At 37.8% G+C, this 23,121-nt stretch overlaps 3 protein-coding genes across 12 annotated transcripts in view; all 3 read right to left on the bottom strand.

Moving 5' to 3' along the window:
• Positions 1–220: 220 nt before the first annotated feature.
• Positions 221–2,511, bottom strand: LOC111581795 (nuclear factor 7, ovary-like). The gene has a single exon (XM_023290135.3). It carries the CDS (start codon positions 2,295–2,297, stop codon positions 927–929), a length of 1,371 nt encoding a protein of 456 aa, XP_023145903.2. The 5' UTR covers positions 2,298–2,511; the 3' UTR covers positions 221–926.
• A 1,464-nt stretch (positions 2,512–3,975) lies between these two features.
• On the bottom strand, positions 3,976–13,567 carry kcnj8 (potassium inwardly rectifying channel subfamily J member 8). Its single transcript, XM_023290133.3, has 6 exons — positions 12,998–13,567; positions 12,178–12,326; positions 10,437–10,597; positions 8,705–8,844; positions 8,313–8,529; positions 3,976–6,765 (listed from the first exon to the last, which is right to left on the bottom strand). Exons 1-6 carry the CDS (start codon positions 13,342–13,344, stop codon positions 6,520–6,522), a joined length of 1,260 nt encoding a protein of 419 aa, XP_023145901.1. The 5' UTR covers positions 13,345–13,567; the 3' UTR covers positions 3,976–6,519.
• Positions 13,568–14,624: 1,057 nt separating this feature from the next.
• Positions 14,625–23,121, bottom strand: part of abcc9 (ATP-binding cassette, sub-family C (CFTR/MRP), member 9) — an 89,500-nt gene continuing 81,003 nt past the window's right edge. For 7 of the 10 annotated variants that reach the window (XM_055006336.1, XM_035957196.2, XM_055006337.1 and 4 more), the window contains one exon: positions 14,625–21,833. In XM_055006336.1, coding sequence (XP_054862311.1) covers positions 21,696–21,833 — 138 coding nt within the window. In that variant the 3' untranslated portion in view covers positions 14,625–21,695. The remainder of the gene's footprint in view (positions 21,834–23,121) is intronic. The other 3 variants (XR_004848954.2, XR_004848956.2, XR_004848960.2) reach the window with 1 other exon arrangement.

Here is a 23,121-nt window from a genome sequence, read left to right as displayed (position 1 = left end):
AAAAGTATTGTTTCTCAATTTCTGCCTCTGGTGTTTCTTCATTACATTTCTATATGATGGTTCCTCACTTGGAAATTCCTGTTTTTGAGTCCTTCAGTTATATCAGAATGCTTAAGGGGGACTGGATGTTTTGTATTTTTTCCTGAGGACAAGTAGCAGCTGCATTTGAGATTTCACAGCAGTTTTATCCAAGAAAAGTAACACAAAAGTCACTGAAAAGTCCATCTGATTATCAGTCTTTATTAGCTTTAGAGGAAAATACTGAAAATAATCACAGCAGTTCACTGAATGCAAAGCTCACCTCAATAATACATTTAACTAATCTGTTATTTCACTTCGTTTTCAGATTTCGGTATCAAAATTAGAATTCATGTGACTATTTAACCCTTGTTTATGTAAATATATATACAATATGCCCTGTATTTATTTATAAGAGATACAAACAAGATAGTAAACAAAAAGTAGAAGCTTAAAAGTTAAATTGACTATATTAATGCTAAGTTCATTTAAACTTTCTGTTTGATGTTTTAGTGTCTGACACCTTTAGAGAAACATGTTCATATCAATAAAATCAGAGATTAGACACATCCAGACTGTAAATACTACATAAACTGCAATAGGACAAATAACTCTGTGTATAAAGGCTTACAGTGACTTTTAGCTTAAAGGTTTGGTTTTATATTTTAAGGCACAAATAAATACTTGTATCAGGCTTAAAAACTTAGCAACTGTGCAAAAAAGTGATTAATCATGGAGGCCACCAAGACAGCTATGACTTCCCCTGATAAGTGTGAGACTTTGCAGAACTCATTCTCTTCAAAAAAGCCAAATTAAAGTGACCATGATTCAGTATTGAAACAAAATAAAGCGGAAAACTTCTTCCAAGCACAGATGATAAAGGTTTTCTGACTTTCTTTCTGAAGTCTCTAACGACATGGTTCTGTTGTTACAGAAACCTTCAGCGCTGCGATCTTTATCGGGACGTGACTCCAGGTGCTGATGTACGGAAACAGCTTGTCGGTGAAAGTGTTCGTGAAGGTGTGAATGTGTTCGTTGGTGTCCGAGTCGAAAAACGAAAGCCGTCCTTCGTCCCAGTCCAGCTGAACTCGGATCTTCTCCGGGTTCTTCGTCACCTTCACGTCAGATCCGGTGTCAAGTGGTGAGAGCGTTTTATATTCGCCTCCGCAGAACATCAGTCTCCACAGTCCGGGCCAGATGATCCCCTTCCTCTGATTGGAGTCCGTCAAAACACCCAGAACGTAGGCTGAGTTATCTCTGACCTCCACCTCCCAGCTGTGAGACCCCGAGTCGAAGGCCTCAGAGCCGACGACGGAGAAGAAGTGGTCGATCCTCTCCGGGTTGTCAGGGAGCTCCTGCTTCTTCTCCGCCTGCCTCACACCAGTGAGATCTTCAGTCAAGACGAGGTCTGGGTGAGCGGTGTTTGGATCCAGAATCACCGGACTGTAGGAGACCATGTCCTTCATCTGGGTCCACACGTTGAAGCTCAGGTTGCCCAGATGTTTGGCCACATCGATCAGAGCTCCAGACGGCAGCTGAGGATCATCGGGCAGATGTTGCTGCTGGACTCTCTCGGCTGCAGCCTTGAAGCTCTCCAGGAAGGAAACATCTGGAGCTCTCAGCTGCTTCTCCGCGGCTCTGACGGTTTCTGAAAGAGCCGATATCTCTTTACTCAAAGCCTCAATCTGCTGCTTCATCCTCCGACTCTTCTGCTCTTCCTCCTCCCTCAGTGAAGCCAACCTGAGCTCCTCTTCCTCCTCCAGGAACCGGTGAAGCCTCCTGAACTCCTCCTTGATCGTCCTCACGGTGCCTTCAGCCTGAGCTTTGATGTGCTCGGCTGTTTGGTCGCAGCTTCCCTTCACCTGATGGACCAGCCTCAGTTTGGTTTGCAGCGGTTTCAGGGAAGCTTTGAGTGTTTTCTTGTGCTCCTGAGCGGCCTCGGCAGTCGCTTTGACTGTGTGGTCCTGGTGTGTTCCTGAATCTCTGCAGACGCTGCATAAAAGCTGCTGGTCGTCCTCACAGAAGAAGCTAAATTTCTCCGAGTGCAGATTACAGACTGGGTCTTTGCTCTGCTGGCTCTTCTCGGACACAAAGTGAACACCAGGAAGTTCTTTCGAAGACTTTCTTTTACAGACTGGACAAACTCGATGGTGTTTCTCTGCCCAGTAGCTGCGTAAACAGTCTTTACAGAAGCTGTGGTTACACGACAGGACGAACGGATCTTTAGAAATGTTCTGGCAGATGGGACAGGAGAGATTTGCCTCTGATCTAGAAGACATGGCGTCAGTGCAGAGTTACTTTCACTTTTGCAGCTGCTCCTATCTCTCCTGATACTAACAGCAGCAGATAGAGTACATTACCAGAAGCATTCCCAGTGTTCCCAGTGTTCCCAGTGCTGCTGTTGTTTTTCTGCTTCCGTGGAAAATCTGGAAGTTCAAAGTTAAAACACTTTGGTTTGTGTCTCTTCTCTGTGACGCAGAATAACAGCAAACTTTCTTCCTGTTTCCTGTCCCTGAGTTGTGTCAGAGGTGGAGCTTCATGAGGGCCGAGTCTCATTTCTGTTCTCTTGTTGCAGAGTTGAAAAAAAACCACTCATTTAGAGCTTACATCCCATTCAGCTGACACAGACTGTATATAACCTGAAAGATTTACATTTATTCAGGAATGAAGCTCAGACAATCTTCTCTTGCAAAATACATTAGTGTAGTAACTACGGAAAAACGCTTGTATTTATTATTTTATTAAGTACAAAATAAAATGATTACTTTATTATTTATTATAACGCCACATACAATTATTTGCATTTTTATTTGAAGTAATTAAATTATATTAAATTCAATAATAATGCAAACAAAATAAAATTATTAGCATTTACTGTACTCAGAAATAAGATTATTTTTAATTCATTATTAGAATAAATAATAAGCTGAATTCTTACTTTATTAGAAAAAATAAATACATGCTTATTATTATTGTTTGAATAAACAATAAGCTCAATTCTTGCTTTATTTTTAGACAAAATACAAGATGCAAGTTTTTTATATTATTAAAATAAATATTAAGATAAATTCTTACTTTATTGTAAGAAAAAATCTAAATACATTTTTTTGTTTATAATCAGAATAAAAAACAATCTAAATTCTTTTTCTTATTAGAAAAACTAAATCCAAATCTTTTATTTTTAGAATTAGAAAAAATACAAAATATGTTTCCTTATATTTATTATAAGAATAAATAATAAGCTAAATTCTTACTTTATTTTAAAAAAAACTACATGTTTTATTTTATGTATCACTAGAATAAACAATAAACAAAATAAAGTTTGTAATATTATAATAAATAATCAGCTAAATTCTTATTTTATATATTATAAGAAAAAACAAGCATGTTTATTATTTTATGAGTAGAATAGATAATGAGATAAATATGTGCTTTATTATTAGAAAAAAACTCAATAAATGTTTTATTGTATTTGTTATTGGAATAAATAAAGTTTGTACTATTATAATGAATAATCAGCTAAATTCTTACTTTATAAGAAAAAAGTTATTCAAATAAATAATGAAATAAATTTGTACTTTATTATTAGAAAAAATACTAAATGTTTTATTATATTTATTATTGGAATAAATAATATGACAAATTCTTCATTATGAGAAAAAACTAAATACATCTTGTGTTTATCATTAGAATCAATATTCATTCAAATTCTTACTTTATTTGTTATGATAATCATGTCAGTTTACTAATTTTATAATAAATAATAAACATTTCTTTGAACTGTGACTACAGGTTCAGTCAAAAACTGCAGATTGTGAATCTCTTTAATTACTAATAATCAGTTTCAGGTCTAAAAAAAGCATCTCGGTCGACCACTAATTAGTTTTTCTTGTATTTCCTACTAAACGAACACATTTCTCTACTGGGGTCAGGTCAGATAGTGAAACTATATTCATATAAAGTTGGTGCATTTATTGTCAAACAACACAGAAGTGAAAAATGGTATTACAGTACAGTGATTGGTCGTCACTATTTACCACGTTTAGTAGTCAAACTGTGACTTTAATCAGTAAGAAAACATTACTTTAGCCGTACATTTCCCGCAAAACAGTAAACTGGGCGTAAAAACTGGATGATTGTAATTACTGCTGTTATGATAATTTCAAATGAAGTTTCTTCTAATCACCTGCAGATGATTAAACACTGGCTAGGAGCTCTGTAATACTCAGGAGTGTGTAAGCTGAACTTTTTGTGGTAGTAAAGCAACTTTTACCTAGTGCATACTGAGGCTACAGTAAACCTACAAAAACTGGCAATTATTTTGATAGTCTACTAGCAGTTTGATTAATCTGAATACCTTCTGATAACTTCAAAATGTGCAACTCATCAGCAAAAGACCCCATCTGGTAAAAATCAAGTATTTTTCACCTTGTTAACATTTCCATTTGATGTTTTTTTTTTTGTTTTTTTTTTTAGCTAAGTGCTTTTAAACACTGAATCATGGTCAATTTAAATTTGTTTTTTGGACAAAGATTTACAAAATAAAGACTCTTTCGCATCAAAGTTAAAATAGTTCATAGCATAAATATTCACTCCCTTCAAGTCAGTATTTCTCAGATGCACTTGAGTGCAATTACAGCATTTAGCCTGTAGAAATGAGTATCAGCTTGAATATCTGGAAATGTTACACCACTGGTCTTTCCAGAGCTGTTCAAACTGTCAGGTTCATCAGGGATCATGAGTGAACAGAACTTTCAAGTCCAGACAGATTCTCAGTTGGATTGAGGTCCGGACTCTGACTTGGCCTCCAGAACTTTGACTTTGTTGTCTTGAAACTAATTTTGTGCAGCTTTGACTGTTTGCTTCGGCTCATTGTCATGATAGAAAACAGATCTTCTCCAAGTCTCAGTTCTCTTCAGACTGCATCAGGTTGTCCTCCAGGATTTCTCTAGACTTGATGCATTCATTTACCCTCTACCTTTACAAGCCTTCTGGGACCTGCTGCTGAAGAACATCCCCACATCATGATGTTGCCACCACCGTGCTTCACATCATGGTGCTGCCACCACCGTGCTTTAAGATGGGGATGGTGTGTTTATGATAAGTTTCTAGTCCGATAACCAAAAAGCTCAATTTTGGTCTCCTCAGACCAAAGAACCTTCTTATGGTTGACTTCAGAGTCTCCACATATCTTCTGGTGAACTCTAGTTCAGATTTGAGTCTTTCTCTTTGTCTCCATAAAGCTTTGACTGGTGAAGAACAGACAACAGTTGTTGTATCAACAGTCTCTCCCATCTCAGCTGCTGAAGCTTGGAACTCCTTCAGAGGAGTCATTGGTGTCTTGGTGGCCTCCCTCACTGGTCTGTTTCTTGCTTGGTCACTCAGTTTTTGAGGACGTCCTGCTCTCGTCAGATTTACACATGTGCCATGTTTCTTCCATTTCTTACTGATCAATTTAACTGGACTCCAAGAGATATTCAGCAACTTGGAAATGTTCTTGTATCATCTCTTGACTGATGCTTTTCAAAAACCTTTTCTCAGAGTTTCTTCAGGTGTTCTTTAGTCTTCATGGTGTAGATCTGGTCCAGTGACTGGACTTTCCAGACACAGGAGTCTTCATACTGAATAAACCACTTTAAAGGGGGTGAACACCTTTGTAATGACTTGGTTTACATTTCATATTTTAATTAACTGACTTCTGTTCTGAATCTATTTTCACTTTGACACAAGAGTCTTGGAATGTACATTGTCATTAAAAAAGCCGAATTATTTTGACCTTGATTTGATATTGAAAAGCAATAAAAGCAGAAAACTTCCAAGAGGCGTGAATACTTTTTATAGAAACTATAACAAACCAAAAGGACAAATCGTCTTCAGAATTACTTTCCAGTTTGAACGTGTTGCTTGTTGAGTTACTCAAATATCACAACCCAAAAGTGAAAGATATCTGGTTTACTGTGGAAGATGAGCAGCTAATCATTATACATGTATGGAGTTTTTGTTTGATAACTGATTTAAAGGATTGTCAGAGTTTTAACTGTTTAATTGATTGTCTTCTGACTAATCATGGAAAAGTGCTTTTTCTTTACATGTTGTTTACACTGTAAAGATTTAATGACTGATTTTTGACCACTTAAACAACATAATAATTTACTTGACTTTGCTTTGAGAAAATGTCACCCTAAATGTGTTTGGACCCAGTTGTTCTCCGTCTTGTGTTTCATGTTGTGGGTTTTATACAGTGAACTGAAATGTTCTGTTGACTGGTTTAACTGTGAGGCTGAACTGCAGGAAATCAGAGAATCAATCTGGAAAACATCCTCATTACTCCATGCAGGATGAACATGAGCAACGTTAGCAGTAAACGTGTCGAAACATGAGTCGAAATAATGCGGGGAACAGAGAAAGAACGAGTCCCGTCAGGGAAGCAGAAACTCCAACACCCAGAATCCTTTTTCCCAGCAGGAGCAGCAGGGCGGCCAGCAGCAGGGAGGCCTCATGTCAGGTGACGCCGTTCAGGTTCTGGCCTCCCTCGCTCGGGGTGAAGAACTGGACTTTGGCGAGTCCAGAGTTGTTCCTTCGAAGACTCCCGCTGCTTCCTGCTCCTTTACGCATGGAGTTGTTGCGTCGCATCGAGTTCCTCTTCCTCAGCGAGTTCTGGTGCGACAACTCGCTCTTCTGCAGGGTTTGGATTAAGATGGACGGCTTCTCGTCCAGCTCTCGGGCGCTGCAGCGAGGTGTCGCCACCTTCAGGACAGAGAACACAACGTTTAGTGCAATAAATATGTTTGTTTTCTGTCACTTTCCAGATTTCTGGTGGTTTTAAAATGTCGTCATTGACCTCTAGAACATAGAAACAGCGTCTTATTTCTTGAATGGCACAATTTGCACCACATGTTACGTTCAGGTTTGCAGTATTACTCTACAGATGCAACTTCATGCAGCTTATTTTCATTATTTTATAGGTACTCCTGAAGTCTCTAGAACTAAAACATGCAACTTTACAATTCTACAATGTCATTTAGCAGACGCTTTTATCCAAAGCTGTTGAATAGAGGAGCTAGCTGGGATGACAACGAGCTCAGTCTTGGAGAGCTTGAGCTAAAGGTGGCGTTTTTTCATCCACGCCTAGATATCTGCAAGGCATGATGAGATCTGGGCAGAGACCGTGTGGTCGTCCAGAGGGAACGACAGGAAGAGTTGGGTATCATCAGCATAGCAATGGTATGAGAAACCATGGGAGTGAATTACTGCACCAAGTGAGGTTGCGTATATTGAGGAGAGGAGGGGACGAAGCACTGACCCTTGAGGATGCCTGTGGATAAACTGTGCAGTTGAGACACTTCTCCCCTCCAAGATACTCTGAAATACCTTACTGTTAATTCTGCACTAATTCTACAGAAAACGGAGGCAGTTGCTTGAGTTTCCTTATTTTCTGGAAGAAAGAAAATCTCCATTTAAACCCAAGCAACTTATTAGCTGCACCTCAGCAGTTAAATGCTATTTAAAATGATGCTACAAGGTTCCTTCAGAGGGAAGTAAAAACTATCTATATTCACTGTAAGTCACTGAGGTCTTCGTCAGAAACAAGCTCTGATATCGGGATATAAAAATAACTATGCAAAATCCTGAGCAGCTCTGCTAGAAATGAAAACCATGAAATGATGACAGCTAGTCGCTACGCCAAAAGAATAAAAAAAACACATCCATTTTCCACCTTTATATTGAGATGTATTAAAGTACAGTATTACAACTCACCCTATAGCCTACTGAGAGTTTAATCTGGACAGCAGCTTTAGCAAAATACTTGCTTACAGTGAAAAGGTACACATTTTCCTGCAAATATTATGTATCTTAACTTTAAAAAGATGCAGAAACTATTTTATCATCACGCCTGGTTTTACTGCAACAGTCTTTTTACTTGATTGAACCAAAAATGTGTTGATCGACTCCAGACTGGACTCAACCACATCAGTTCTGTCTCTTCACATTGGCTCCAAATATATTTTAGGATGGATTTTCAGATTTGATCCTCATTGCTCTTCTGGCTACACCTCTGACCTCTTAGTAGTTGTGCTGGTCCATGAACTAAAAAAAAAAATTCTATTCATGAATTCTTTGTTCTTCCTGTTGTATTTCCTTTGAGAGTCAGTGTTGTACTGGTAAATAAAAAGAAGCATCAGTCTGATTATACATGAGAGGATACCTGAAATATGGTTTTAGAATATTAATGTTCTGACAGATGGTCAGTGGTGTTTTAATGAGATGTTGCTCCAATCCTTTTTAACTTTTACCCTGACTGTGTTTCCGAACTTGGAGTAGTCCACCGAGTATACGCCCTCCTCCTCCGTTACTATGGGAACGAAGCGGTGACCCCACTGGATCTCCTCGGAGACGTAGGAGGTCCGGGCCTGCGTGGTGATGCCGGTCGTCTCCACGACTCCCTCCAGGATGACGATGACCTCGAGGTCGCTGCACTGGAGCTCCATCGCCGACAGATCGTACAGCGGGCTGGAAGTTCAAACATCGTGGAGTAGAAAACTTAGATGAGATGTTCGTTGCCATCCAAGAGCAGAACCTTTCGCACTATTTAAGTGTAATATGTGTGTTTGTCCAGCAGATGGAGGTAAAGAGCTGCACACATGATATTCAGTCTCTACTCTGATCTGGTGGAACATCAGTGAACCTGTTTTTGTCGATGACGTGGCAGATGATGAGCGGTGCGAGCAGGAAGAGGCTGTTACTGGCGACGGCGCTCTCCGTCTGGACGTCGATCTGATGGATGGGAATCATCTCCCCCTCAGGTGTGGTCGTCTTCCTCACCACCTGCAGGAAACCAACAGTCCTAATGAATTATTTGTGAAACTTGGGTTTACTTTTTGATAACACAAAAAACTCATGAGCAAACATAAAGGACTGTGGTAGCTATAAAACAACTAAGATACAGTAAATTCAGACTTTACATGTAGCCAGTGTCATCGAAAACCTGCTCCTGTCCTTGTGCAATTTTTTTAAATTGAACTTAAAACTTTTTCTAAACAGAGACATTTCAAGACCATACATGATCAATCACTGATCTCTCTCTTCCCTAAAAGAATAGAATTACAGATAGATACAGATCATTTTGATCTCTAAAAACTGATCATTCATCATTATTAGCGACTTTGCGTAAAACCATAAAGCTTAAATAAATACCGATCTATGTTTGGGTCTCAAAAGCGCAGAGAAAACACAGTCCACTAAAAAAAAATACACTCATATTGCAGCTTTTAATACATTTAGCCAATTAAATAAACACATCTGTAGTTAACTCAGTTTAAATACATAATTTACAGGTAGATTAATCAAATAAAATGACATTAACTTCACTAGCATTAAAGTCTGCAGTGCTACTCCACTATGCTAGGCTAGGCTAGTTAGTGTTAGCGCCACTAATTTATCTGATGTCACTTTTTTCCTCCAATTAAAGTTAAATTCACCTGCTCTGTGATATGATAAACTGAAATACTGAGGTGTTCAAACATCAGAATAGTTTTTCTTAAATACATGAAAAGGTAAAAAAAAAAAAAAAAAAAGGTTTAAAAATAGCTTTAGCTATTTTAGATATTAGCTTTAGATATTTTTTTTTTAGCTATTTAGCTAACTCAGCAGCTAGCTGTAAGTAGCCAGAGTTTAGTCACTGCTGTTTGTTTTCTATTCTTTTGGGGGTTTTTTTCTCACAAAATAACACATTTTGTATTTCATTATAATGTTAATACGGTAAACTAAAATGTCAAAAAAAACTGATTAATGTGTGTTATGTTGCTATTTTATACACATTGATCCAGATTCAATCAGATCTTCTTGTTTCCAACTTAAAATAATAATAATTCTGACCAATCCACTGATATTTGCTGGATCCAGGATAATATTTACTGTAATGTTAGAAAACATAAAGTATAATCTGCAAGGAATGGCTGCTAAGTTTGACCTCATAATAGCTGCTAAAAGGACAAATCGTCATTAGTCGTTTTTTCCCTGTTGTTATAGGTTGGTTTCCATCATTCATTTATCATTAATATTTCAGTTTAATTTTTATGAATTTTTTACATGCATAATTATTCACATTTTGCTGGGTTTCATCTCAGTTTTATCCTACATTTCCAAACTTTATATTACTCACCGCGTTCTAGAAACTAGAAACAAAAGAATGAAGATGAAAAAAACAATGACTGTGGAGCTTCACATGGTTTTGCAAGCCTTCTTCTTTTTGAACATTTTTGTTTTACATATATAATAGGTTTGCAGTCACACAGAGCCAAAATAAACTAAGAAATTGATAGGATAAAGAAACAAATCTTTTGCACCAGGAGAAAAGCTCAAATTGATTTGCTGTTGATTGTTCAGAGGTTATGAAGAGAGATAAAGCTGACAAACACCTGCAACCTGACTGTAGCTCCGATGATCATACTCTTCCTCAGATCTCCGATTCGAATCATGAAACACAGCCGGTTGTTTCTAACAGCGATCACAGCGTGTCGGCTGAAGATCAGAGTTTCTGCTCGACGGTTCGACTGAGCTGTTTTCATGAAGATGCAACCTGAGGAGAGAAAACACAACAAAATGAAATGTTGGTGAGTTAAACAGAACACGGAAGTCTTCAAAGACGATTTGGGGAATTGTGTAGACTAATCAATGTTATTCTTAGGTCAAGTGCAAAACAACTTCACTTGGAATCAAACAAACTGCTTTGGAAGAACCAAATCCACCGTATGTAAATTAAACCTGCACTGAGGAACGTTTGTCTCCCCCTTCTGGCAGTGAGAGGAATTACACAACCACTGTTGGTACGTTATTTTTTTGTGCTTTTATCTGCAGCATCTTTTCTTGAATGTTTCTCTTGTTTTTTCTCAATACACTCCACTTTACTCCTAATTCTTGTAGCCTACTTGATCTAAAACACATAAAAACTGGCGCACCAGTGTCGGAATATCACCATAGAAACTGGATTTTAAACTCTGGAGACATTTCCAAACACTAAGCTTTATCACCTCAATTTTGTCTGAAAAAAATCACCAAACAGATGAGATAAAAACAACTTCAGTCAGAGAGAAAATTAGAGGCAACAGAAAGTTCCAGTCCTGGTTTGCTCCATGCTGTCAATCACAGATGCAGAGAGAGTCTTCTTCCTGAAGGGGGTGGGGACAGTGGCTGTTTTCAAAGCTACAGACAGTGAAAGAGTCAGTTTAGAACATAACCAGGGGCTATATTAATGGTGGAATGGACCATTTTTGTGGTATTTCTAGCTGTATTTAAAGACACATGCAGACAAATTGTACCTTTACGAGTTGATAAGAAATCTCAAATACAACATTAGTTTTGGTTTCCTGGGAATGAGTTGCAGTTTTAACTGGATCTTACTGTCTTTTGATGGCTGTATTTTTTCAAACTCGTAGTCTGCTGAGCTAGACAAAAGTTTCTGAGGTTTCATCCACACCTATGAGGACATTTTTTGGGAAGTAAGTGTTCATTGAGAGTGTCCTACTGGGAGTTTGGGTAGCAAAGGGGCACCATGACAAAGATTTCTGTGACGCTTAATGAGCTCCAGCTAACACTCATTCTGTGCTGATATTTCCATTTTAATCAACAGATTTTTGGTTGTTAAAGTGGCTCAGTTAGATGCATCATTGGGATATAACAACATTGTCTCAAACACATGAGTTCTGGTCAGATGTCATTAAGTGTCACGGAAGTCTTTGTCATGGTGACCCTTTACTAGCTAAACTCCTCACACCTCTTTCTGCTTGCCAATACAGAACTGGTTGTAGTCTAAGTGATGCTTCCTCTGGTCTCTACAGTATGAAACGGTAAGAGGCTCCTGGTGGAACAACCCGGTACTACAGCTGATCTATAATCCTTAAAGTGTGTATTTATTGAGAAAAATGGTGTCAGATCGGATCAGATTGTGCAAAAAAAGAACTTAAGGGTGTCTACTGGGTCAGACAATTGTAAGCACCTTTCAGAACCAGTAATAGCTTTTCTCAAAGGCTTCTGATTGGCCAACATGACTAGTTTTGGCTCTTGACATCATTTCCATTGTGTTTTTGCATTTCAATGTGGATATTTTTTGGAAAATAAAGGTAGAATATGTCTTAAAAAGTACCCAGGCTTGAGTCTTACCCAGCATGACAGCGTTGATGATGAGTCCCACGATGTTCTGCAGGATGAGGACGGTGATGGCGGTCGGACACTGTTCTGTTATCATCCGTCCCCCGAAGCCGATGGTCACCTGAACCTCGATGGAGAACAGGAAGGCCGACGTGAATGACCTGAGGAAGAAAACAAGTTGTTCACTGATCACTTTGGAGCCAGAACAATTTACTTCTGCCAAACAAAGCCAGACCTCGGCGTCTTGGATTTTGGCAGATCTGATGGAAACATTTTCAAAAAAAAAAACTCCTCCTGCAGCTTTAAATCTGTCTGATGTTTAGTGAATTCATCTTAAATCAGTTGGACATTCGCTCCCATTTAAGGCATCTTTTGGTTTGTTGAGCTCTGAGACTAAGAAAGAGTCACCAGATGAATAAAATAAGAAACAGAACTCATCTTTGCCCTTTTTTTGTCTTGTTAGAAACAGTAGATGAGTAAATGTGCATTCTGCCACTGTTGAGGAGAAGAAGAAGAAGAAAAGCTTTGGAGATACGATTGGTGCCAAAAACTTTCTTGGCCTCCTGCAATAAAGGCAGCATAAGTTTCATAACTGTGTGGCATAATTGATGTGCTTCTCCTCCCTCCTCTTCTTCTGCACAGTTTAAAAATGGAGGACGAGGAAGATGAGAAGAAGAGGAAGGAGGAAGGTTTGCATCAAGTGAGGATGGACAGAAAGGAGGCTGGTGCGCGTAAAAGTGCACAAAAGTCACTCCAAACACATTCTAACCACACAAACACAACTTTTAAAATAACCTGTATGACACCGACTCTAGTTTTTTGCGGTTCTTACTTGACGTCGGTGACGCAGTGGGTCCCGTTTTGCCGCAACGGATCTAGGTCTCCGTGCGCAAACGCCACCAGCCACCAGCTCATGGCGAACAGCAGCCAGCTGCTGACGAACGTGGTGGTGAAGATGACCAGCGTGAAGCGCCATTTCAGGTCCACCAGCGTGGTGAAGACGTCCTGCAGGAAGCGGCCCTGCTCGCGGATGTTCTTGTGCGCCAAGTTGCACGAACCGTTCTTGGCGATGAAGCGCGCTTTGTTGACGCGGTCCCGGAACACCGGCTTGCGGGGCATCCGAGAGGCGAGTCCCGGCAGCCCGAACTCCTCCGGGATGATGCTTTTCCTCGCCAGCATCTTCTCCTCCTGCTCAAGAAGAAGCGAAAATGTACTTTTAAATCCGTCCTCAGTGCGTCTTTACGCGCGGATCCAACATGTCCACCTGCTGCAAAACGATCCAAGACGCACAAGTCGTTTCACCTCCGTCGACTTTTCGGGGATGTTTCGGAGTGAACGCAGCGCGCCGCCTCCGTCCGGCTCCTCTGAGGCTCCTGTTGACGTAGTTTGACTTCCAGAGTCCAGAACCGCTCAGACGAGGACGCTGCTGCCTTCAAGGACTCCTCAAGGACAGTCGGAAAACACAGAATTGCAGGACCCGTGCGCATGATTCACAGCTTTTCAGGGACTGACTTTTTTGGAGTCTCCTAAATCTAATAACGAATATTAATGTCATACATTCCATTATCAATCCTGCATAGACTTTAAGTAAGTTTTAGGGCGTAAAAATGGAAGAAACAAGTGGATCTACAAGTGTAGAGGGAAATTAGAGCCACTAGGTCACGCTTGGTCTCTGCTGAACTCTTTTCTTTGGCATTTTATAACAGGATTGGCTATTTTATGTTAATTAATGCTGTTACAGCGACTTTTAATGGCAGAAATGCGAATCTCATGCGTAAAACGAGCATCCCCACAATCTGCAGCTAAATTAACTTAAAAATGCAATTTTAACAAATTTTCTTTCGGTCTTGAGCATTGTGCACCATTAAGAACACATTTTAGTAAAAACTATACTTTCAATGCAGATAGAAACTCCAATAATTTATAAATTAGGCAATACGAGCTACAAAAATGGTCTCCAAGCTTAATTTAACGCATATATAATGGTTTAAATCAAATAAATAACAATTTATGCAATTATAAATACACATTTCTAAGTTAAAAATAACCATACAGGGTAAAATAACACCAAATTTAGTTATTTTTCCTTTGCATTTGAGTCAATTTTGCCCTGCAGTTCAGAAAAAATGCGTTTTAAAAAGATCAGTTTTGATTTTTTTTTGGTTGTGCTTCAATAAATAAATAAAGCACAAGTTTAATAAGTAACATCACACAATTAAGATTCTATATTTGCATTTTTATCTATTCATGCTATATTTAGACACAGTAAGAACAGCGACAGAAAACCTTAATTGTATTTCTTGATAAGTTTTTCCATCAGAAGTCATTTTATTTAATAAGTTTCTGATTTTATATTCAGTTCAGAATTCATTTTTACCAATTTACCACCAGGGGGCGCCATTAAGCCACAGATCACAGTATCACTTGCTGCAGGTATAAGGACAAAACAGAGCCTCACATCACTCAAAACCATTTTATTATCATTTCAAGTGTAAAAAAAGAAATTAGGCACACATAATAATAGTTTTCTACGTATGTTTAAAACCCGTCGATATTCAGGTGAATACATACACAATGTACAGACATTTAGAATTTTTAAAAAACCTCTTAAAAATTGACCTGCACCTTTAAAAACCACATTTAAGTTGTATTCTTCAACAGTCGGATGTGCATTCAGATCTGCATAGCTCTGACAATGAATGCATAATGTTACACGCAAATAAATTCCCACCCATTTGCTGCATTTAAAACATGAAGTTTGTGTTGTTTGTTCCCTAAAACTAGAAAAAAAAATCTGAAATCTGCTAGAAAAAGACAATCTTTGAGCAGAAAGTGAAAGCAAACTATAACATTAGAGGAAAAGATTAAAATACAGAGAAATAAAAACACAGATCTGTCTTTGTTGTCATCAAACAGTAAATAAAATAAGGATAATGTGATTTTGTTTAGAGATGATTATGATTTGTGGACTTTACAAGGCAGCAGTGTGCACAAAAGCTGCAAGAAAACAGATTTGAAACATGCAGCAAGCTAAAGAAAAAAACTAACAGTCAAGACACTAAAAGGCAGCTGAATTATGGCTAAAAGAAGAAAAGCAGCATTAAATCTTTAACCAAGGAGGTGAAGGAGGACTTGGAGAAGCTGCAGTGGACACGCAGAAGATGGAAAAAGAAGATATTTAAACATCTCAGCTCCGAAAAGTTTGGAAAACCCACCAGCTGGAAAGTGGCAGCTTATTGAGATGAAGAGTACGATATTTATGTGTATATATTTACATTTTAAATGCTGCAATATTCTGTTTTGTATTAATTCTGTACAGTACAGTTCATTTATAAAACCTCTCCCAAAAGCTAAGTAAGTATCTTGAGTATACAATAACACAAACGGGACAATAGCACCGCTCCCACAGAGACGAGAGATTCTAGAAAAAGTTTGTATCCACTGAATCGTTTTATAATGCAGCTACAGAAACTTGTCTTATAATTAAGATTTATTATCTCATAATCTGAGATCTTTCAGGTGATTATTAGTTATTGCTACACTTGAGACGACAGAAGAGATGGATGGAGAGACTGGATGAATATGAGCTCAGTGTTTGGGAAATTGAAGTTTTGGACAGTGAATACAGCGAGTTATACTGGAATCCTAGTATTTTTTAGCCTAGATTCACTTAAATTTGGTCAATTAACAACACCGAATCACATTTGTACTGGAAAACTCTTTAAAAATGACAATTTTCAGGAAGAATCTTAACTGTTCTAATAACTTAATGTGCATAATCTTGTAATTCTTTGGAACCTCCCTCCAAATTTTGTCCAGATGTGATTTTCCTTTGTGAATTCAGATAGAGGACAGTAAACAAACATAGTTGCTAACTAATTTGGCAAAGATTGGTTGTCTGAATTACTCAGGATTTAATATTTTGGCACATATTTTCCCGTGAAACTGCTCGAACAGATTAAACAAATGAGAATAAATATTATTATTTTACGAATTTTAAAGGTGCTGGCAGGGAGATTTTGTTACTTGTGAACAGCTAAGCTAAGCTAACCAGCTGCTGGTTGTCGAGTTATAGTCTGTGGTTTTCATTTAAATTCTCATTTAAACTCTCTACCTAAGTGTGTTTTTTTTTCTTGAACTGCATAAAATCTGCTCATTAGCCAACACCAAAAACCAAAAACGGAAAAGGATCACAGAAATAAAAATGCTTCCATGCTTTGGATGCAAAAATAATGTACCTGCTATTTAACAGTGTTTCCAAAATTTGACAGAAAAACGAAGTTCTAACAGTTTAAGTCATGCAAACAGTATATAGAAAAACCTAATGTACATAATTGTATAATCTTGATTGACTAAAGTCCAAAAATAGCTTTAAACTTCCCTGTCTTAAAGTTGTATTTTTTGAGGCAGCAGACTGAACTAAAACCACATCTGACTTCAAACCATATTTTAAAGGTACATTAGCAAACACATCCATAATCTGTAACTTTATCAGTCCACCTGCTAAGTAAGTGCAACATTTACTCTCTTATGAGCTCGACTTTGGTCTCCACCGACTCCTGATTAAAGACATCTGACTGTTTAGCTGCTAGATGCCTCACTTTCTTCATGAACTAGTTGCTAACATTGTCTGGTGGCTGAAAAATATAAAAACAATGAGCTTAAAAGGGCTAAAATACTCAACAGAAGTGCTAAATCCCTTTGGGTTTGTAATTTGATTGACTGTTGCAACAAAAAGTTCTAATAGCTGCAGCTTTAAGTTTTAGCTGAATGCTTTCAGGAACTGGAAGCGACTGATAGCTTTTAAGCTTTCCTCAGCATCTAGAAAAAACAAACAAATCCCTCCAAAACCTCCAAGTTAAACCATCTCTAGTTAAAGGAGCTCCTGTTTGGCGTCTATTGTCCCGACGATAATAAGTTCAGCAAAGCATGACGACAGACAGACAGCAGGTTCAGCGGCTGCAGCCGAGACACCTGACAGTGTTTGTACTAAAGTAGGACAGAAATAAACCGACGGAGGAAGAAGACCAGAAACAAAACCAAACTTTAGCTTTAGGACTCGTGTTTGTTCATATTTAACTCAGGTATTTATCTGCTGAAGAGTTTGAGAGGCAACCTGTTGGTTTTCTGTTGATCTAATCGATAGATTTTTCTTCACAGGCTCAATCTGACAACCAAAAACATGATTAAATACATAGAGTATACATACTGCTTTGTTGCGCCAACAAATCGGTGCTTAAAGGAGACCTTTTCATCATTTTCTGTCAAATATATGATGTTAAAATGTTCAATGCTAATTGGAAATGTGGCCAAAGTTTAAAATAGTGAGATAAAGTTTCAGATTTTTCTGTCATGTTTTTTATTTGTTCATTTGCTACAGAGACAGTCCAACTATGAAGTACAGGTACGTAAGAACTGGTTAGAGTTTGGGCAAAACTTTCAGGATCTGTGAATTAGAGGCAGTCGAGCAGATCAAGTCTTTGCTAATCTGAAAAACTAAAACTCACGTACAGGCAGTGCAGCTTAAAAACTGGTTGCTGACACTCGACAGGCTTCCAGAAGTGAGCCAATCAGAAGAAAGTGAGCTCTTAGGGTACTGTTACAACTAACAATAATGTAAATTTGTGGATTAACGTGTTGATTGCTTTCAATTACTAATTAATCGAGTTGCTGGGACTATAATTGTCAGAAAATGGTGAAAATGGTTCTGTAATATGTCTCAAAGCCCAAGATAACATCCTTTAATTCCTTGTTTTGTCCACAACCCAACAGATGTTAAGTTTACTCTCAAATAGAATCAAAGGAACCAGAATATATCAACATTTAAGAAGCTGGAAACAGAGAATTTAGACTTTTTTTTTCTTTAAAAAATACTCAAATTAAGCAACTATTCATCAAAATAGCTGTGCAATAGTTGACAACTAATTGATTATTTGCTGCAGACTAGGATGAACTGAAAGGTTGCATGAAGCCAGTCTAAGATAAACAGCGATTTATTAAACTGTGAATTATACAAAAACTACTCCAGCAGAGTCTAATAAAAGAAATATAACAATACAGAGCTAGAAATCAGCAAAACAGGTCTCCTTTCAATGGATTCACATTGAAAATTAGCAGAAGTCAATACCAGCTACCATAGCAATGCTAAAAACATTGAAAACCATTAGAAAACATGGCGGTAATCAAATCAAGCATTTGTTAGTTAGTTTAAAAACTCTGGAACTGATGAGAACACAAATATTGTACTTGCATTCTGCAGTGATTTGACTCTTTATAGAGCCCAATGAAGCATTTAACGTGCGAAAAAGCACATTTTGGGTTAATTCTGGTCTTTTTCCACCTTCTACCAACCAAAGTTTGTTGCCAATACTTGATTTTCTAGAAGTTCTTCCACTTTAACAGTTTCATTTCACTGTTGAAGACGTGGATTTTCCAAGCCGACATCATAAATCAGTGAAAATTAGGAAAAAAGACAAACGAATCAACCTCCTGGTGGTGATTCCTGGCCCTACTGATGTTGATTTCATTTGTTAAACAAAAATCAACATTTTAATCCTTATCATCTCGCCTTTCTTCAGCTTCTGGCATGATGTGAACGTTTCCTCTGGTGGGCATTAAGCGACCACAGCAACTTTGTCATTTCTCTCAGTTGTACCTCTTTGGCAGAACTTAACATCAAAATGTGGCACAGAACACACCAGGAACAATAATATTAACATTTAAAATCCTTTCCAGTGGCGGAGACTGCACAATGCAATGTTTTAAATCACTGGCACAGATTTTAAACACAATATATTTCTCCCTTCCTTATTAATTGCATAATAGAAGTGCTAAAAAAAACAAAAAACTATGTACTGATACAGAAATGGTGCATATAAATGGTAACAGTTTTTTACACAAGATAAAGACTTTCAAAATTCTATCATATAAAAAGAGCTCAAGCTATTCAGTAAACTATTCTCTACATATCATCTTAAATTCTACAGTTTTCACTGCCACAGAACCTGAAATTAAACTCCATTATTTCAGTTTTTAGAACCTGGATGAAGCTACATTTTTCTTACTGTCCATAAATCCCACAAAAAGACCAAAACCAGCAATGCACGAATCTGTCCCTCAATTAAAGCTGCATCTATTTACTATTTTTGTAATCTACAAATAAGAAATACTGTTGCTTCACCAGAGACGTCTGCTAGCGGTTAGCTAGTTAGCCTGTGAGTTGATAACGCTAAACTGAAGTCAAGCTAAATAGACAAATCCATCTTGTATTTATATTACTGTTGGTAGTAAAATCAGCTTTAGTGGCTCTGAAAGCTAACAGCTTGGCTAGCTTTGGTTAGCAAGCTAGGCTAGCCGTTAGCATACTGCTAGTTGCTAATAGAACCTGAAGTCTTCTGTACTCGACTCTACAATTTATTCACCTTCATCTCAACCACAGACCATATATTTAATATATATATGTATTATACACATATACAGCACAGTCTAGGATTTCAGCTAAAAGTCATACTTATTGAATGCTAATGCTAAATGCTAACATGACCATGAGTCGGTTCATGTGTAAACCAGGATTTTTGCTGCGATGCTGAAACACTGATATTGTGCTACTGTAGGGGGCTAGCTTGGCTTTATAATGGAAACACTGTGCAGAAATTTAGAAGTATTTTAGCATAAAATAATCTCAAACTTCTGACGTTTTCTGTGTTTTTTCGGTTTCTTATCTTCATTCCTCGCCATTTTCTTCCTCCATTTTGCAACTCGCACCGAACAAAACAAAGCTGGATCTCGAGTCCACTCAAAGTAAAGCTTTAAAACCTCATCACAAATATGTACAGTTTAATAAAAGGTTACATTATTTCTTTAAACCACCAGTGGTTTTCACTAAACCAACAGGAGGGTTACTATTTGATGCAAATTTGTTTGAATTTTATGGCAGCATTTTGGTGTTTATAGGTTTGACGTAATACAAACTACTGTGTGTTGATAGTTTATAAGATGATCAATTTGTTGCTGGTTTGGTCTTTAATGGGATTTTTTGATGGCAAGAAAGCTACAAATTCTAGTTTTCTTTTAAGGAGAGACACTACAGGGGAATATAACACCATGAAACAATCTGACTTTATTACTTACTGCAAATGAGGCATTACATAATTCTCAATCATTTCCAGGAAATGAATCTCAACATTTCCCTGAACTGACTTCAGAATTGTTGATATATTAGAGTCAAGGTTTTTACAAAGAAGACTTTAGATATCTCTTTTAATTCCTCAATAATCCAAAAACACTGGACAGATATAAAAAAATATATATATGTTTTTAGGAATAAAATGTCCAATAAATCACGCTGTGAATAATATAAGAAGAAAAAATTCAGTAAAAACTTTCAGAATATAGTCAGGAATAAAACTGTAAAGTTAAAAGTGGTGCTGAAGTGGAGATTTCTGACTCCGAAGTCGGAGAAAAAAATTCCAAAATTTCAAAAGCGTCCAGAGAAAACTACAATAACATTAAGTTTCTGCCTGTAGTGTCTCGCCTTAATTGACCTGTGACTGATTTTCAACTAATTTATTTATTATTATCCCAGTATGACCTCACAAATCAGGAGTTTTTAAAGACACAGAACTGTAATAACCAGAAATAAAACACAATTATTCTCTGTTGGCTGCTTTAAATTCAGCATATCACTTATCCTGGACCACAGGAAAGATGGAATCGGCTTCAATCTTCCAACCGAAAAGTTAAACTCGCACCAAAATCGCCAAATTTTCGTCTCTGAGATTACTGCCAATACCCCAATACAATGGAAGTGAGTGGAGTTTCATTTGTGGTTAACTACACTATAGCAGCAGGGTTTGTTGCTGTAAATATTCCACAACTAGATCGCACTTCACAGCGACACGTGATCATGAATCTAACTTTTCACAACACTGTGAGCACCAGAAACTAAACATTTCTTTACTGCTTATTGCATTGAAAAGGTGGAAATCTCAAAATCTGGTCAAGAAAACTCAGATTTTTATTGAAATTTCTTTGTGATTTGGGTGAACCCATATTAAAATCAATATAAGCTACGATCTAGTCATTGAAAATATTTATTTTTATGCTTCTTGTTTCCATTGTCACTCTGATTCCTGACTGATCCAACAGCATAATTACTTGAGTTACTCCAGTATTTAACTCACTGAGCAGTTTGATTGGTAAATTCCTACAATGTCAGAGTAAAAACTGTAAAAACTCAATGATCAGTTGAATAATAAATGGTGGGTAGATATGTAAAATCTTAAAAAGGCATTATTTAACAGACTCACTGTTTCAAGTAACGTTTGTTTAAACACACTAACTGGCATTCGACTCTGAAGGTTTTTTCTCCCACCAAACCAACAGGGAAGCTTCTCGTTTAGGAAACATAGTGTGTTATTGGCGTCACTGGAGTCTCACTGGTTTGTCCGCCTCGTCAAGACGATAAAAAAGTTGCAGATGAACAAACTGCGCAGTCTGTCAGTTGTTGTTCGTGCTGACTGACTGCATTTCTACATGTCAGCTTTAACGAACGAAGCGAACATCCCGTCCTCCTGCTCCAAAAGAGTCTCGGGTTTGTCGTACTCCAGGATGTTTCCTCGCTTCATCACAATGACCAGATCGGCTGTTAGGATGGTGTGGACGCGATGCTGGAGACACACAGGAAGCACACAAAACACAGTTAGCTTCTGACAAAACACACTTTCATGTAATGATTTACCAAAAGTATTTCCCGACATGGCTGAATGATTAGTTCATGTTCTTTTACTATTTATTTGGTTTGTTTTTACTGTCACAGTGCAGTCTTCTGAGAAACAAATAAGTTCGGTAAGAATCTTGTGCTTTTATTAGAATGTAAAAAGCTAAAAGACATAGCTACTAAACAAGACGGCTTTAAGGAAGTCATATTGAATCACTGGCTGCCACGTGTTATTGAGTCAGGCTTCTGCGTTTGCTCTTAGGATTCACTATATAAGAAGAAGGTGGTGGATGGTGCATCTTTGTGAGGCGAGATCAAAAAGTTCCAGGATGGCACCTAAAAAAAGAAATTTGGCTGCCATTTCCATCAGCATTGTCTTATTGTGCAGCGTTACACTGCTCTCAGTGCTCCTGCCACAACTGAAACTCTCTGAATGTCCTGTTCTCACCACGGACCTCAAACTTGTGCTGAAAACATTATTTTTTTGTGTCAGACTGAGCCATCCTTTATGTGGAAGTGATCATTAGTGATGAAAGGTGGGTCTATGGCTACGACCCAGAGACCAAACATTTTTCACAGTGGAACATCTACAATCACCAAGACAGAAGAAAGTATCTCCAGTCAGGAGCAAGATCAAGATTAGGCTTGTTGCTTTGTTAGGAATTCACAGGTCATGCATCATGAATTCATTCCCCAGAGCTGAAATAAGTGAAAAAAAGTGTTCTACTGTAACATCCTGAGGCATCTGAGGAAGAACATTTAGCGCAAACGACACATAATTGTGGCATGATGGCAATGGCCAAGTTTTTTGGTAGCACCAACACAATCATTGCTGCCCACCTTTACCAGACATGACTTACTCATTCTTTCCTTTTCCCCAAAGTTAAATTCAAGTTGAAGGGTCACTGATTTGACGTAGTTCAGGAGACTGTCTCAGATGATGCTTTAGTTGCTTACAGAACAAAACTCTCAGAGAGGATTCCTGAGTGTGGCAGGAGCACTGGGAGCAGTGGAAAGCCGCACAATGTCATACTTCAAAGGGGGCAGCCGCCAAATTTATGTCAGTCTTGGAACTTTGTGATCACACCTCATGTTGAAGTTGCCTCCATACCATGCTGCATAAAATATGAAATAGAGCCATTTGATGTCCAATACTGTCTAGATCATGTCCAAAGAGACACTCCAAGCAGATTTATTGGATTAGTATCAGGTAAAGTTTAAGTGTCCTTTGCAAGATG

The sequence above is a fragment of the Amphiprion ocellaris genome, chromosome 21 (genome assembly GCF_022539595.1).
Source record: "Amphiprion ocellaris isolate individual 3 ecotype Okinawa chromosome 21, ASM2253959v1, whole genome shotgun sequence".
NCBI lineage: Eukaryota > Metazoa > Chordata > Actinopteri > Pomacentridae > Amphiprion > Amphiprion ocellaris.
This window is presented reverse-complemented; position numbering and strand designations above follow the sequence as displayed.